The 13125-nt window shown below is 55.9% G+C and overlaps 1 protein-coding gene across 1 annotated transcript in view; it reads right to left on the bottom strand.

The window, feature by feature from the left end:
• The window catches only part of CELSR1 (cadherin, EGF LAG seven-pass G-type receptor 1), a 178252-nt gene that overhangs the window by 65220 nt on the left and 99907 nt on the right, over positions 1 to 13125 (bottom strand). The window contains exons 4-5 of the mRNA XM_006888122.1: positions 7535 to 7650; positions 5430 to 5518 (exon numbers count right to left, since the gene is read on the bottom strand). Coding sequence (XP_006888184.1) covers positions 5430 to 5518; positions 7535 to 7650 — 205 coding nt within the window. The remainder of the gene's footprint in view (positions 1 to 5429; positions 5519 to 7534; positions 7651 to 13125) is intronic.

Below are 13125 nucleotides of genomic sequence, written 5' to 3'. Positions count from 1 at the left end.
GTCAGAGACAGTGCGACTGGCACAGGACAGAGCAGAGTTTAGGGCTGTTGTACATAGGGTCGCTATGAGTCGCAAGAGACCCGACGGCACATAACAACAAACAACAACCATATGAACAGAAGCCAATGGTAAGGAAGGAGGAAGTAGGAGCAGCATTGAAGGTGCTGGCAAAAAATAAGGCCCCAGGAATCGATGGGATACTAAATGACTTGTTTCAATTAACAGATGCAGTCTTGGATGCATTCACTAGTCTATGCCAGGAAATTTGGAGGACAGCTGTCTGGCCAAAGGAAAGGGAAAAGTCTATATTTGTTTCCATTCCCAAGAAAGGTGATCCAACTGAATGTGGAAGTTATCAAACAAAATCATTGATATCACATGCAAGCAAAATACTGCTGAAGATTATTAAAAAATGGGTAGAACAGTACATAGATAAGGAACTGCCAAAAGTTCGAGCAGGATTTAGAAGAAGCCATGCTGATTTCAGATGGATCCTGGCTGAATGTAAGGAATATCAGAAGAATGTCTATTTGTGCTTTATTGACTATGCAAAGGCGTTTGACTATGTGCATCATGACAAGTTGTGGCTGACACTGAGAAGAACGGGAATCCCAGAGCACTTGACTGTGCTCATGTGGAACCTCTACCTGGAGCAGGAGGCTGTTGTGCGAACAGAGCAGGGGGGCACTGCATGGTTTGGAATTTGGAAGGGAGTGCAGCAGGGTTTCATTCTCTCTCCATAACTATGCAATCTGTCAATAACCTGCATTACGCAGATGACACAACCTTACTTGCTGAAAGTGAGGAGGACTTGAAGTACTTGTTGCAGAAGATCAAGGAATACAGCCTTCAGTATGGATTGAGTCTCAATATCAAGAAAACAAAGATTCACTGGACCAATAGGCAGTGTTATGATGGATGGAGAAGTGACTGAAACTGTTAACAACTTTTTCTTGCTTGGATCCACAATTAACATGCTTGGTACGTGCAGTCAGGAAACCAGGAGATGCATTTCACTGGGAAAATCTGCAGTTAGGGATCTTTCCAAATTATTGAGGAGCAGTGAGGTCAGTTTGAGGACTAAGGTGCTTCTGATTCAGGTCACGGTCTTTCTGATTACTAGCTATGCATCTGAGACCTGGACAATGAATAGGGATGACAGAACAAGAACTGATGTCTTTGAGCTGTGATGTTGGAGAAAATCACTGAACATCCTATGGACGGCCACGAGAACAAGCAGATATGTCTTGAAGAAGGTGCAGCCAGAGTGCTCTTTGGAGGCAAGAATGACGAGGCTTCACCTCACGTACTTTGAACATGTTGCTGGGAGGTGCTATTCTTTGAAGAAGCACATGCTGCTGGGAAGGGTGGAGAACTGGCAAAGGAGAGGAAGATGCCCAACCAGGTCGATCTGCACAGTGACTGTTGCAATGGGCTCTTATGTGTCAGGAAGTGTGAGGATGGCGCAGGATAGAACAGGGTTCAGATCTTTTGTTCCTAGGGTCACCATGAGTCATGCTTGACTCGATGGCACCTAACCACAACTGTGCCTGTGACAAAGATTTATCTTTGCCTTTAAGGAGCGCTCCGGCTGCACTTTCTCCAAGACATATCTGTTCTTGGGCAGTCCATGGGATAATCAGTACTCCTCAACCTTCAATGAGATGGGATGACACGTGACTGCAGCAGTGAGTTCAGGTGTGTCAGAGACGGTGAGGAAGACACAGGATAGGACAGAGTTCAGAACTGTTGTTCACAGTCATATCTGACTTGACGTCACAAAACAAGAACAACAACAACAACTGTTTGAGCGCCCTGTTGCAGCACCTGTGTGAATCCTTCTCACTGACGGTCTTCTTCCTCTCTGACCATCTATTTTCCAAGTATGATGTCTTCCTCCAGGGACTGTTCTCTCCTGAGCACATCCATCCCCTCAAAATTCCTGTCCACCGGGAATCTCGGAGTACGACTTTATTGGAAAGAGTCTTTGAAGATGTCACCAAGTTGAGAGGAGGCCACACTGGAATAGAGTGATTTCTGAACTCAATGACTGATAACAAGAAGGACACAGGGACAGAGAGAAGATGACGTGATGATAGAGGCAGAGCAGAGAGTGAGGCAGCTACAAGCCAAGGATGGCTGGCCACCCCCAGAAGCCAGAGACAAGGAGGGCTTCCCCCGCCCTGGAGCCTGTGGAAGGCGGGCAGCACCAGACGACAGAGTGACGGGAGACTGACACAGAGCTGGGACTGGACCTGACCCTCAGGGAAATTACATGTGAGGAGCTCCAACACTGTGTCCCCATAGCCGTGACAGTATGGAGCAGAGGGCAGTGGTGGACAGACCCAGGAGGGGCCAGCAAACAAAGGGGTGAGTAGAGAGTGGGTTCTCCAGGTGGAGGGCTCTGTGGACAGTGTGGAAGTGGACAACAGCCTGTGTACACCACAGAGCTGAGGTGCAGGGCGAGGAGTGGAGGTGACCACACAGCGAGGGAGACCCCCGGGGTAGGCATCACGTGATTGCATCTGGCAAACCGGCCCCCTCCTTGTCCACTCAGGTCTGGGGATCTCACGAGCCTGAGACTTCATCATCTGATGAATGCCTGACCACCACCACTGAGTAATGCCCACCTAAAGCCAGCATCCGTGGATTTGGAGGCTGTAAATCTCTCCTGCAGGACACTGGTGGACAAACCACCAACTCTTCAATGCTCAGCCACACATGACACATTACACACCCACCACCAGAGCTTGAGGAACGCTTTAGGATCTGGTCAAGATGCTCCTACATGAGACAGAACATTCTAGAGAAACAGTCCTGTCCTTTCACTCCCCCATCCCCCCCAGACACAGGAGGCACCCCCACCTGCCTGCCTCCTGTGCACACGGGGAGACCCTGAGCTAGGAGCGGAAGCGGGTGGTCTCCGGGACAGCCTCAGGCAGGAGTGAGGGCGAACACAGGAAAGCCCTAATCCTGGGAGGTGCACGCAGGTGCTGAGAGGCGGGGGAAGCCGCAGAGTCCCCTAATCCCCACCAGGCTACCCTCTTCCGTGGGCCCCTCACATCGGGGACACGTCACACCTGGGGCTCTCTTGCCTGGGCTGCCTCTGTGGTCTGAGGGTAGACGGCGGTCCCCTCACCCTGCTGGCCTTTCTAGGTGCATGGGGACACAGAGAGCTGGCCGAGGAGACGGGGGTCGGGGGGGAGGGCTGGACGGGAGACTGGATGGGGAGTGTTGTACCCTGGTAGCACTGTGGGTAAAGCATCCACCTGCTAACCAAAAGGTCGCCAGTTTGACCTCCACAGGAGGAAGGGGAGGTGGGCGGCTTCCACAGAGGACAGACAGCGTGGCCTCCCTGAGGGCAGTTCCACTCTGTCCCCCAGGGTCCAGACCAATCAGCCAGCAGTGGGCTTGGCTTTGGTTTTTAGGGATGTTGAAGCCAAGGGTCCCATTCCTACTTCCTGTTTCTGCTCAACTGAGGACACCTTGCCCCGTGACCTTGGGCAGAAGGTTCTAGAATGTGCTACCTGCCGGGCACTTGGATGGGGAAACCATGGCTGCCCCACTGCCCACAGCAGTCCACTGGGAAACAGAGCTCACACACAGCCAGGAAAGCTCACGGCAGCACGCATGACCTCTTACGTGCCAACACAGCCTGGCCTCAGGTTGCGGGCCAGGGACGGATCCCTCCACCATCCTGGGGGCCCACCACCCTAGTCCACCAAACGCTAAAGTCCTGGAACATCGCTATGTAACATCCATCCCTACTGGGGACGAGCGTCCAGTCAGAGGGTAAAGGAGAAAGTTCTAGAAGCGACTTTAGAGTAGCTGTCTCCTCTCCATCCACAGGCATGTGGAATATCACAGCTGAAGCCTATGTCTCCAGGCCAGAAGACCGCTGACCCTCGCCTCATCCTTGGGCTGGGTCTGGGGGATCTGAGCAGCCAACATGAGGACGTGGTGGGCCCTGCAGAGAGGCCCCTGAGGACAGGGAGGTCAGAGTGCGGTGTGGCCAGTGGCCAGTTCCCTCCCTGTCTTGTCACCGCATGTCCTGGGAGGATGTTCTAGCCAGTTACTGCTCCATGGTCACAGAGCACAGGAATACTCTGTGGTGAGAGGAACAACCAGGTAGGACGAAAAAGATTGACTGTGGTGGGTAGGGGACAGCTTATGAGGGGTGCAGAGTTCCTCTGGGGGAGCCCCAGGCAGCACCCCAGAAGAGAAAATGCAGAGCAGCTGAAGTGGAGGTGAGACTCTGGACCATGGAGTCTGGAGGAAGAGGTTCAGATCACAGCAAAGCCATTCCGGGCATCGCGATGCAGAAGCCAACAAGCTGGACACACGCTGGACAAGGTGCTTGTAGCCGAGGGCAGACACAGCAATATCGCTGGCACCTCAGCTGTCCAGTGCTGCCCGACAGGGGCGCCCAGCAAGTGGCTTTAGCAAACAGCAATGAGGTTCCCCTGCAGCTCAGGAAGCGAATAACCCAATACAGAGTGCGCTCGGGAGGGAGGGAGGCAGGAGGGTCTTCTACCGACTCTGGGGAAGGTCCAAGTCTCAGCTGTCCCTGAGCGACCTCCTGGGCCAGGGAACTCCCTGCCCCTCCCGGCTCTGAGTCCCTCTCCTATTTATTCAATCTTTATTATTATTATTATTTAATTTTTAAATTAGTTTGCTTACAAAGTTTGTATACACTGTGTTCACACTATTCTTCAGTCACATTGTGAGTCATACAATCATTCTCACGCATTATGTTTTACAAATCTAGTCACCACTGGACCTTGCCCATCACGACCCTGTTATTCAATCACTTTTCCATCTCAAAAAAGGTGGACTCGAGAGGGGCCCTCCATTAATCCCGCCTCATTAACTTAACAAAGACGACCCCTTCCCAACGGGGACCACAGGCAGAGAGGTCAGGCCTGACCAGTCCTGGGGGGACACCATTCAATCCACACCCTCTGGCCCTGTTAGCCACCAGATGAGACACCTCAGAGGGCCTGCAAAGGAACATCTTCTGTGTCTTGAAGCTGCAGGCCACCCGCTGGCAACACCCGTCCCCCAATTCAGGGTGGCATCCCCCACCCCCACCCCTGGGCAACAGGCCAGCATCACCCCCCTCAGCACAGAGCTGGGTCAGTCACACCGGACCCTTAGCAGATGTCAATTCCCAAATGATCTTCTCTTAAGGTAGGAGCTCTGAGGGTGCATTGGTTAAGCGGTCAACTGCTAACCACGCAGGTCAGTGGTTCGGACCCACCAGCCACTCCATGGGAGAAGGTGGGAGCACGTACTTCTGTAAAGACGGCAGGGCCTTGGGGACCCAATGGGGCACAGGGTCACAGGGAGTGTGGACCCCGAGCCGACAGTGAAGGTTTAAATGTCTCCAGGCAGAGCCCCAGGCCACGCGGGCGGGGCGGACATCCTACCTTGTTGTAGTACTGCACCTGCACCGAGTGCCAGCGCCCGTCACTCACGCCGCCGGGCACCTGCGGGGCCACGGTCGTGGTGGTCTCACCTGCAGGGGCAAGGCCAGGGAGAAACAAAGGTCATGGCTGGTCGGTGGCCAAAGGTCTGACCGTGAGGGCCAGGGAAGGGCAGGTGCGTGAGGCTGTGCCCTCCACTCCTCTCTCCATCCGCACCTGAGGGCATGACCCCAGCCGTGAAGGATGCGGGGAGCTGGCAGGGAAAGAGGGGCTCCCCGCAGCCCTGGGCGTTGGAAGGTTACCTGCCCACAGGGCACACTCCCACTGAACAGCCTTCAGCCTCAACAGTTAGGAGCCGTTCCAGGGGCCCAGGGTCAACAAGAAGGAGGGTGAGGGGTGGAGAGGCAACACGGAGCACTACTGGTCCCCCATCACCACCTCTCAACCCCTCGCTGCAATTTTAGCTCTTACGGCCACACCTTGGTGAGGGAATGTCCTTCAGACACTGTGTGGACAGACAAAACCCAGCCTACCCAACGGGCTCCCGCTTCCGGGGATCCCTGCACTCATCCCAAGCACAGCCCTTGTGTTCTCACAGTCACTATGACGTCACATCCTGCACATCTGTCCCCATGCTCTCAACAATCAAGATGACGTCACATTCTGCACATCTGTCCCCATGCTCTCAGCAGTCACCGTGATGGGACACAGCACAACCATCTCCGTGCTTTAAACAGCCACTATGACATCATGCCAGACACCTGCCCCATTCTAACTAGTCACTATGATGTCACACTGGACAGCTGCCTCCACTCTAAACAGCCACTATGACGTCACACCAGACACATGCCCCCACTCTAAACAGCCACTATGATGTCATACTGGACACCTGCCCCCACTCTACACAGTCACTATGACGTCACACTGGACACCTGCCCCCACTCTAACCACTCACTATGACATCACACCAGACACCTGTTCCCCACTAAACAGCCACTATGATGTCACACCGGACAGCTGCCCCCATTCTAAACAGCCGCTATGACATCATGCTGGACATCTTTCTCTGTGCATTCCAGTGACTGTGGCATCACACAGCACATCCCACTACCCTGTGCATCTCTCTGGGGTACTGATGCCACTTCTACGCCTCATCACCCGTGTCACTCGGCTGCCAGCCCACTGCTGCTGCATTGCACCCACTGCTGGTGACCCCGGAGGACAGGGGAGAGCGGCCCCCACTGCGCTCCCAAGGCTGGGAGGTTGCAGAAGCTGACTGCTACAGCTTTTCCTCAGAGCAGCTGGTGCGTTTGAACTGCCAACCTTTTGCTCTGCAGCTGAATGTTAATCAACCACCAGGAATCCTTGCTGGTCTTACAGGCAGGTGTGGTTTTCAGATCCCGTCAAGGGTCCTGTGACGCTGTGGTAAACGCACTGGGGATGGCAGCTTCAGGTGCAACAAAGGCAGGACCAGCTGACGCCCCAGACTCAAGGGTCTGCAGGCGGGGTCTGGGAGCAGGCACCACCCAGTTCACCACTCCCGGGAGTCCTGACGGACCCCTGGAGACCCAGCTGCAGCCCCCCACCAAGGCCCCTTCACTGCAGCACGACTGTCCATGGCATGACCACCAAGCAGCGGTCTGAGGCAGTCGGCAGTGCAGGTCACCTTACTCGTGTCACCTCAGGACTGTTTACTCTCCGACTGACAGACTGAGGACAGAGGGTTAAAACGCATTCCTTCCTCTTCTGCTGCACCTTCATCTGGGGCCCCTGCACTTGGCTCAAACCCCAATGCCTGCCTAGGGCCTCATTCCAGCTCGGATCCAAAGCTCAAACACTCAGGTGACGGTGCCCTGGAGCCGTCTCTGAGCTCTGCCAGCTGCAGGGAGCAGAGGCAGGGGCATGCCACCCTCATCCAGCTGGGATCTGCTGGCCAGTGGGAGTGACCCCTAAAAATGGTGAGCACTGGGCCCCTGGCGGGACGGCTGATACCCACACACACAGGGGGATCCCAGCATTCCTTCAGGGGAGTAGCGCGTCTGAAGGCACCGTGCAGGACTGGAGTGGTTCTGCGGATGGGGTGCCGGATGACGGTGGGGAGTACCTACCTGCCGAGAACACGAGCTGCACCTGCTCGTCAACCACCTCCAGGGCGATGAAGTCGTGCTTCTCATTGAAACGGCCATTGTACAGTAGCAGTGCGTTCCTTTCCTGGGTGGCAAACCTGCGGACAGAGAAGACCCGTGTCAGGATGGAAGAAAGCAGGTGGGGGCACCATGGGGTGGGGGGCAGCCACGGAGTGGGAGGCAGCCCAGTGACAGCAGAGACAACATGGGGCTGCGCTTGGAAGCCAGCAAGTCACAACCCCAATTGTTGTTATGGGCCGTCAAGTCAACTACGACTCAGTGAACCTATAAACAGCAGCTCTGAGCCCTGCCCTGTCCCGAGCCAACCTCGTCATTTCAGATACAACTACCCCTAGAACCCCAGTCACTGTGTCAATCATCTCATCGGGGTCTTCCTCTCGTGTTGACCCTCTGACCTTCCAAGCATGACTTCCTTCTCCAAGGACTGGTCCCTCCTGGCAACATGTCCAAAGTACGTGAGACAGAGCTTCAAAATCCTTGCCTCCCAGGAGCAACCTGGTTTTACTCTCTTCAGGACAGACCTGTTTGTTCTCTTGACGGTGAATGGTTATGTTTAATACTCTTCTCCAGCACCACAACTCAAAGGCATTCATTCTTTTCCTGTCATCCTTAGTCACTGTCCACCTCTCTGATGCACAGCAAGTAATTGAGAAGACCATGGCCTGGATCAGGCGCACCTTAGTCTCTAGATTGACATTGTTGCCCACTGTTGCAGCCAGTGTTGGTTCACCTGGTCGAGGGTCTTCCTCTCTCTCACAGACCATCCACCTGACCCAGCATGGTGCCCTTTTCCAAGGATTTGCCCTCCCGACAGCATGCCCAAAGTCCGCGAGATGATGCCTTGCCGTCCTGGTATCTGAGGAGTGTTCCGGCTGACATCCTGGGTTCGTGCAGGTTCTTACTAATAAATGAATACATGCAGGCGTCAAGGAGGGACAGATGCAGGAAACAAACACATGGGCAGGACTCGAAGCACTCCGAGAGAAAAAAGCTCATCACTCTGACAACACAGACACGCACCCTTGGAAATCTGCTTCCTGCCCCACTGTTGTTTTTAGGTGCCATCGAGTTGACTGTAACCGTATGAGCGACAGATCTGAACCTGTCCTGTCCTGTGCCATCCTCATCACCTGACACACCTGAGTCCATTGCTGTGGCCAGTTGATCTTGTTGAGGGTCTTTCACTCTTCCTCCGACCCTCCACCCATCACAGCATGATGTCCCTTTCCAAGGACTGACCTCTCCTGACCACATGCTCAAAGGATGCGAGGTGGAATTTCACTAACTCTGCCTCCAAACAGCACCCTGGTTTCACTTTCTCCAAGATAGATCTGATCCCAAGGAAAACGCATCAGCCAGGAGGCCAGGCCGGAGGAGGAGGGCAGGGGTGGAACAGTGCAGACAGACAGGGGACCAGGGTAAGAAGGGGGACGAGGGAAAGGGGGTGAGGGGACAGGCAGGAGGAGGAGGGCAAAGGTGGAACAGTGCAGACAGACAGGGGACCAGGGTAAGAAGGGGGGAAGAGCGAGAGCAGGGGGGCTGAGGGTCAGGCAGGAGGAGGAGGGCAGGGCTGGAAGAGTGCAGACAGACAGGGGACCAGGGTAGGAAGGGGGGACGAGGGAAAGGGGGTGAGGGGACAGGCAGGAGGAGGAGGACAGGGGTGGAACAGTGCAGACAGACAGGGGACCGGGTAGGAAGGGGGGGATGAGGGAGAGCAGGGGGTGCTGGACAAATGGCCCAGAGGTCCCAACTGAATCTGAAATAGAAGAGATGACAGAGAGAGGAGCATGAGGACCACAGGAGCCAAGGAGGAGTCCGGCTTGTGCTCCGGCCACTCCAGGCAGGACCACAGCGTGCCCGGCATTCGGGGACTGGGTCTACCTGCAACCACAGCCCCAAAGCCCAAGCGGTTCTTCTGTGAAAACGGAGCCTCTTCATGGCTTTGCTCTGGAAGTCAAGCTTTAGGAAAGACCCACTGACTTAGCTCCAATCCATCAGCATCTTCCTGCCCCAAGAGAATCACCCCACAATGGGCAGATGTCATGTTCCCAACGACCTCAGCATGCAGACACACCGCTACATCACACGGGCACTGGTAAGAAGCTACACTGCAATCCCAAAGGCTGCGGTTTGAATCCACCAGCTGCTCCATGGGAGAAAGATGGGGAATCCCCTCCAGTGTTTCCTGAGGCCTCTGAAAACCCGCTGGAAGGTCAGCTATGAGCTGGTTCTCAGTGTCCCTGCTTTCTCCACGAGAGCACCCGGTCTGTCACCCTGTGGGGCCCGCGTGTGGCGGGGCGCCGGAAGCCAGGCCCCAGTATTTCAGATCCCTGAGGAATCACCTCTGGGGCACAGGTCCCCTGGAAGTTGCAGGCTGAGACAGAGCAGGAAGAAGGCCTGGCGTCCTACTTCTGAGGAAACTGGCCCGTGAAGACCCTTTCCAGGTTGGGCATCATCTGATAAGGTGCTGGGAGAGAGATGCCCTGTCAGGTGTAGCGGTTCCTGAAACACGATGGATTCACAGTGGTGGCAACAGTGAGTTCAGCACCACCCAGGACCAGGCAGCGTCTCATCCTGCGACACCTCGGGTCACTACGTGTCAGGACCGCCTTGACAGCATTCTAGTGTCTCTGTTCTGGGCCCAGGGGGCTGTCTCTGACGGCTCCAGTCCAGGGCGCTGCCTTTGGCACTGGGCTTCCGTCACTCGCTCAGGTCAGCCTCCGCCGGAACTCTGCCCACAGCTGACGAGCAAGCTGCAGTCAGCGCCCACGTGACCGCGGGCTGTGGACGCTCAGGGCAGCGGTGACGACAACTGCACATGTGCCAACATCACACGGCCAGAGTGAAGGTCCATCATCTGCTGTGTGACACAGCCCTGCAGGCCCAGGCCTCTCAGCCACAGGAGTGGGGCCCAGTGCTTTCAACCACGAGCCACTGAGGCGCCGAGGGGTCCTGCGGGCAGTGGGAGCTCCCACGGGCCTGTCCACAGGTGGTCTCTGGGTGGAGGGGCCTGGTACTGAGAGTGGGCAGGGGCCTACCATCCAGGCCGGGCCACTGGGCTCGGGGCTCGATGGTGCTGAAGGTGAACCCTTGTTACAGGTGAAGGTGTGAGGAGCGAAGCAGCAACCAGATGCAGCGGACACCTCCTGGGCTCTCCCAGCTCTCCCGGCAAATTCCTGGGACGCAGCATTGATTCCCCATCAGCCTACCACGACAGCCCTCAACGGGGTGACAATCAGAGCGGCTTAAACCCACAGCCATTCACTCTCTCTCAGTTCTAGCGCTTTCCATTGTTGTTAAGGGCTCTTGAGTTGCTTCCAGCTCACAGCGACTCCATGTACGACAGCACACAACTCTGCCTTCCTGCGCCATCCAAGCCATGTCTGCGCTCACGTGTAGCCCCTGTGCCATCGTCTCGTTGAAGGTCTCCCTCTCTCTCTCTCTCTCTCTGCCTCTACTCCTCCAGGCACGATGTCTTCTCTGGGACCTGGCGCCTGCTGGTAACATGCTCACTGCGCGGGAGAGGTCTCCCCTCCTTGCCTTGAGGAGCCTCTCGTCTGCACTTCTCCAGCAGACTCCTCCTTCCTTTTGGCAGTCCGCACTGGCTGTGGCATCAGGCCGGCTCTCAGCTGACCCTCCTGTGGTCCTCTGAGGCTGTAAGTCGCACCGGAGGAGACTGCCTATCTTTCTCCTCTGGGGCTACAGGTGGATTCGAACCGCCAAAGAGGAGCAGCCTTTGTGTTACAACTCCCCCCAGACGCTGCCACCAGGGCTCCTCGGAAGTTCACAGTCGAGTCAACATTCTTCTCCAACAGCACAAACCAAAGTCCCCAGGTTCACTTCAGTCTTCCTTGTTCACCACCACGTGCACAGGGAAATCTGAAAACACCGTGGCCTGAGTCAGCCGCACCTCAGCCCTCTCAGTGACTGCTCAGCTTTTTACTACTTTAAAGTCTTGGAGCCCAAGGCCCAGTTCCGGGAGGCAGCATTTTCTCCTCTGCCCCCAGGGGGGACCTCGTCCTTGTCTCTCTCAGCTCCTGGTCGAGTTCCTCAGTTTGTGGGGGCGATCCTGCGTCTCTGCCTCCTCCTTCACTAGGCCACGATCCCTCTGGGTCTGTCCTCTGCAGGACACTGGACATACTATACCCTCATCTTCAGCCATCACCCTCCAGTGATGCTTTCCACCCCAGCGCACACGCTGAGGTCCCAGGGCTACAATGTCAATATAACTTAGGATGTGGGTGCCCATTTCACAGAGGAAAAGGTAGAGGCACAGAGAGGAGAGGCAGCCTGCCCATTGGCAGAGAGAAAGGAGTGGGGCTGTGGCCTCAAGGATGCGCTCAGTGTGAAGACTGGGCTTGTCGGGGAGTGAGCTCTACCCACCGTGGTCAGGAAAACACCAGGTCTGATCTTTGAGGGGTCAGTGAGGTGGGTAGAATGCTAGCCTTGCTGGCCAGGACATCTGAGGACAGTGGCCAGAGGGCAGGGAGTGGACATATCACCCTTTCATGGGTTGGGCCAGGCAGGCTTCCTGAAGGAAGAGGCAGGCAGCCAGGGCGGAAGTGACATTCCAGGCAGAGGAAATGACTGTGCAAAGGCTGAGGGAATGACCAGGTACAGAGAATGTGAGGGGGTCAGGGGCCACACCACAGTGCCCAAGGGGCAGGAAATGGGAGGGAGTATAAAGGGGTCCAACCATGAAGTGCCTGATGCTCTGTGGAGCGGTGTGCCTGGCCAGCAGGTTGCAGTTCAGCCAGACACAGGCTTGGGGCAGACAAGACTGGAGCCTGTCACGCCAGGTGTCCATCAGGGGCCACAGGTGAGAGGCAAGGGAGGCCTGAGGGCAGGGCACTGGGACAGGCAGCACCAAGGACATGAGCACAGGAGGAGGCTCCCCGGGCACAGCAGAGGGCAGGGGTGTGAAGGCCGGGCCAACTGCACAGCTGGGTGGGCAGTGGAGGGATGAGTGAGGCCCAGGACGAGGCCAGGTGAGGAGCGGCCAGGGTTCCCCCTCACCTGCCCGGAGAGAGAAGCTGGTCACAGGAGCTAAACCTTCGTGAGGTGAGAAAAGTCAAGGGTTACCAGCAACTCTAGGATCTGGAAGGGGATGGGAAGCAGGGCCTTGGGGAGCTCAGCCCTGTCTCCAGGGGTCCTTGCCTCTACTTCCAGGCTGAGAAGATGAAGAGCTGTGTGGCTGGAAGACACTCTGCCAGAGGCCCTTCATTCTAGGGAGCCCACACCCCAGAGAACCACAGCTGGAAGACATTCAGCTGGAGGCGTTTCCCTCCAGGAGTCCTGGGGAGCTCAGCTAACAGCCCGCAGACCCCATTCTTGTCACATCAGGGAAGCTCACACCCTGCAGGCGCCATTCCCAGCACCACAGCCATCTGATGTCCCATAAAATCCCGAGTCACTGCCCTGGCGTCCATTCTGACAGGCAGTGACCGTCAGGACAGAGGACAGCTGGCCCATAGTCAAGCACGACTCATAGTGACCCTATTCGACATTTATCAAAGCTCATATACATTTATCAAAATTCAAAGTACATATAT

The sequence above is a fragment of the Elephantulus edwardii genome, unplaced genomic scaffold (genome assembly GCF_000299155.1).
Source record: "Elephantulus edwardii isolate Elephantulus edwardi_28Jun2011 unplaced genomic scaffold, EleEdw1.0 scaffold00064, whole genome shotgun sequence".
Lineage (NCBI taxonomy): Eukaryota > Metazoa > Chordata > Mammalia > Macroscelidea > Macroscelididae > Elephantulus > Elephantulus edwardii.
Note: the sequence above shows the minus strand (reverse complement) of the source record. Positions and strands in the feature narration are given on the sequence as shown.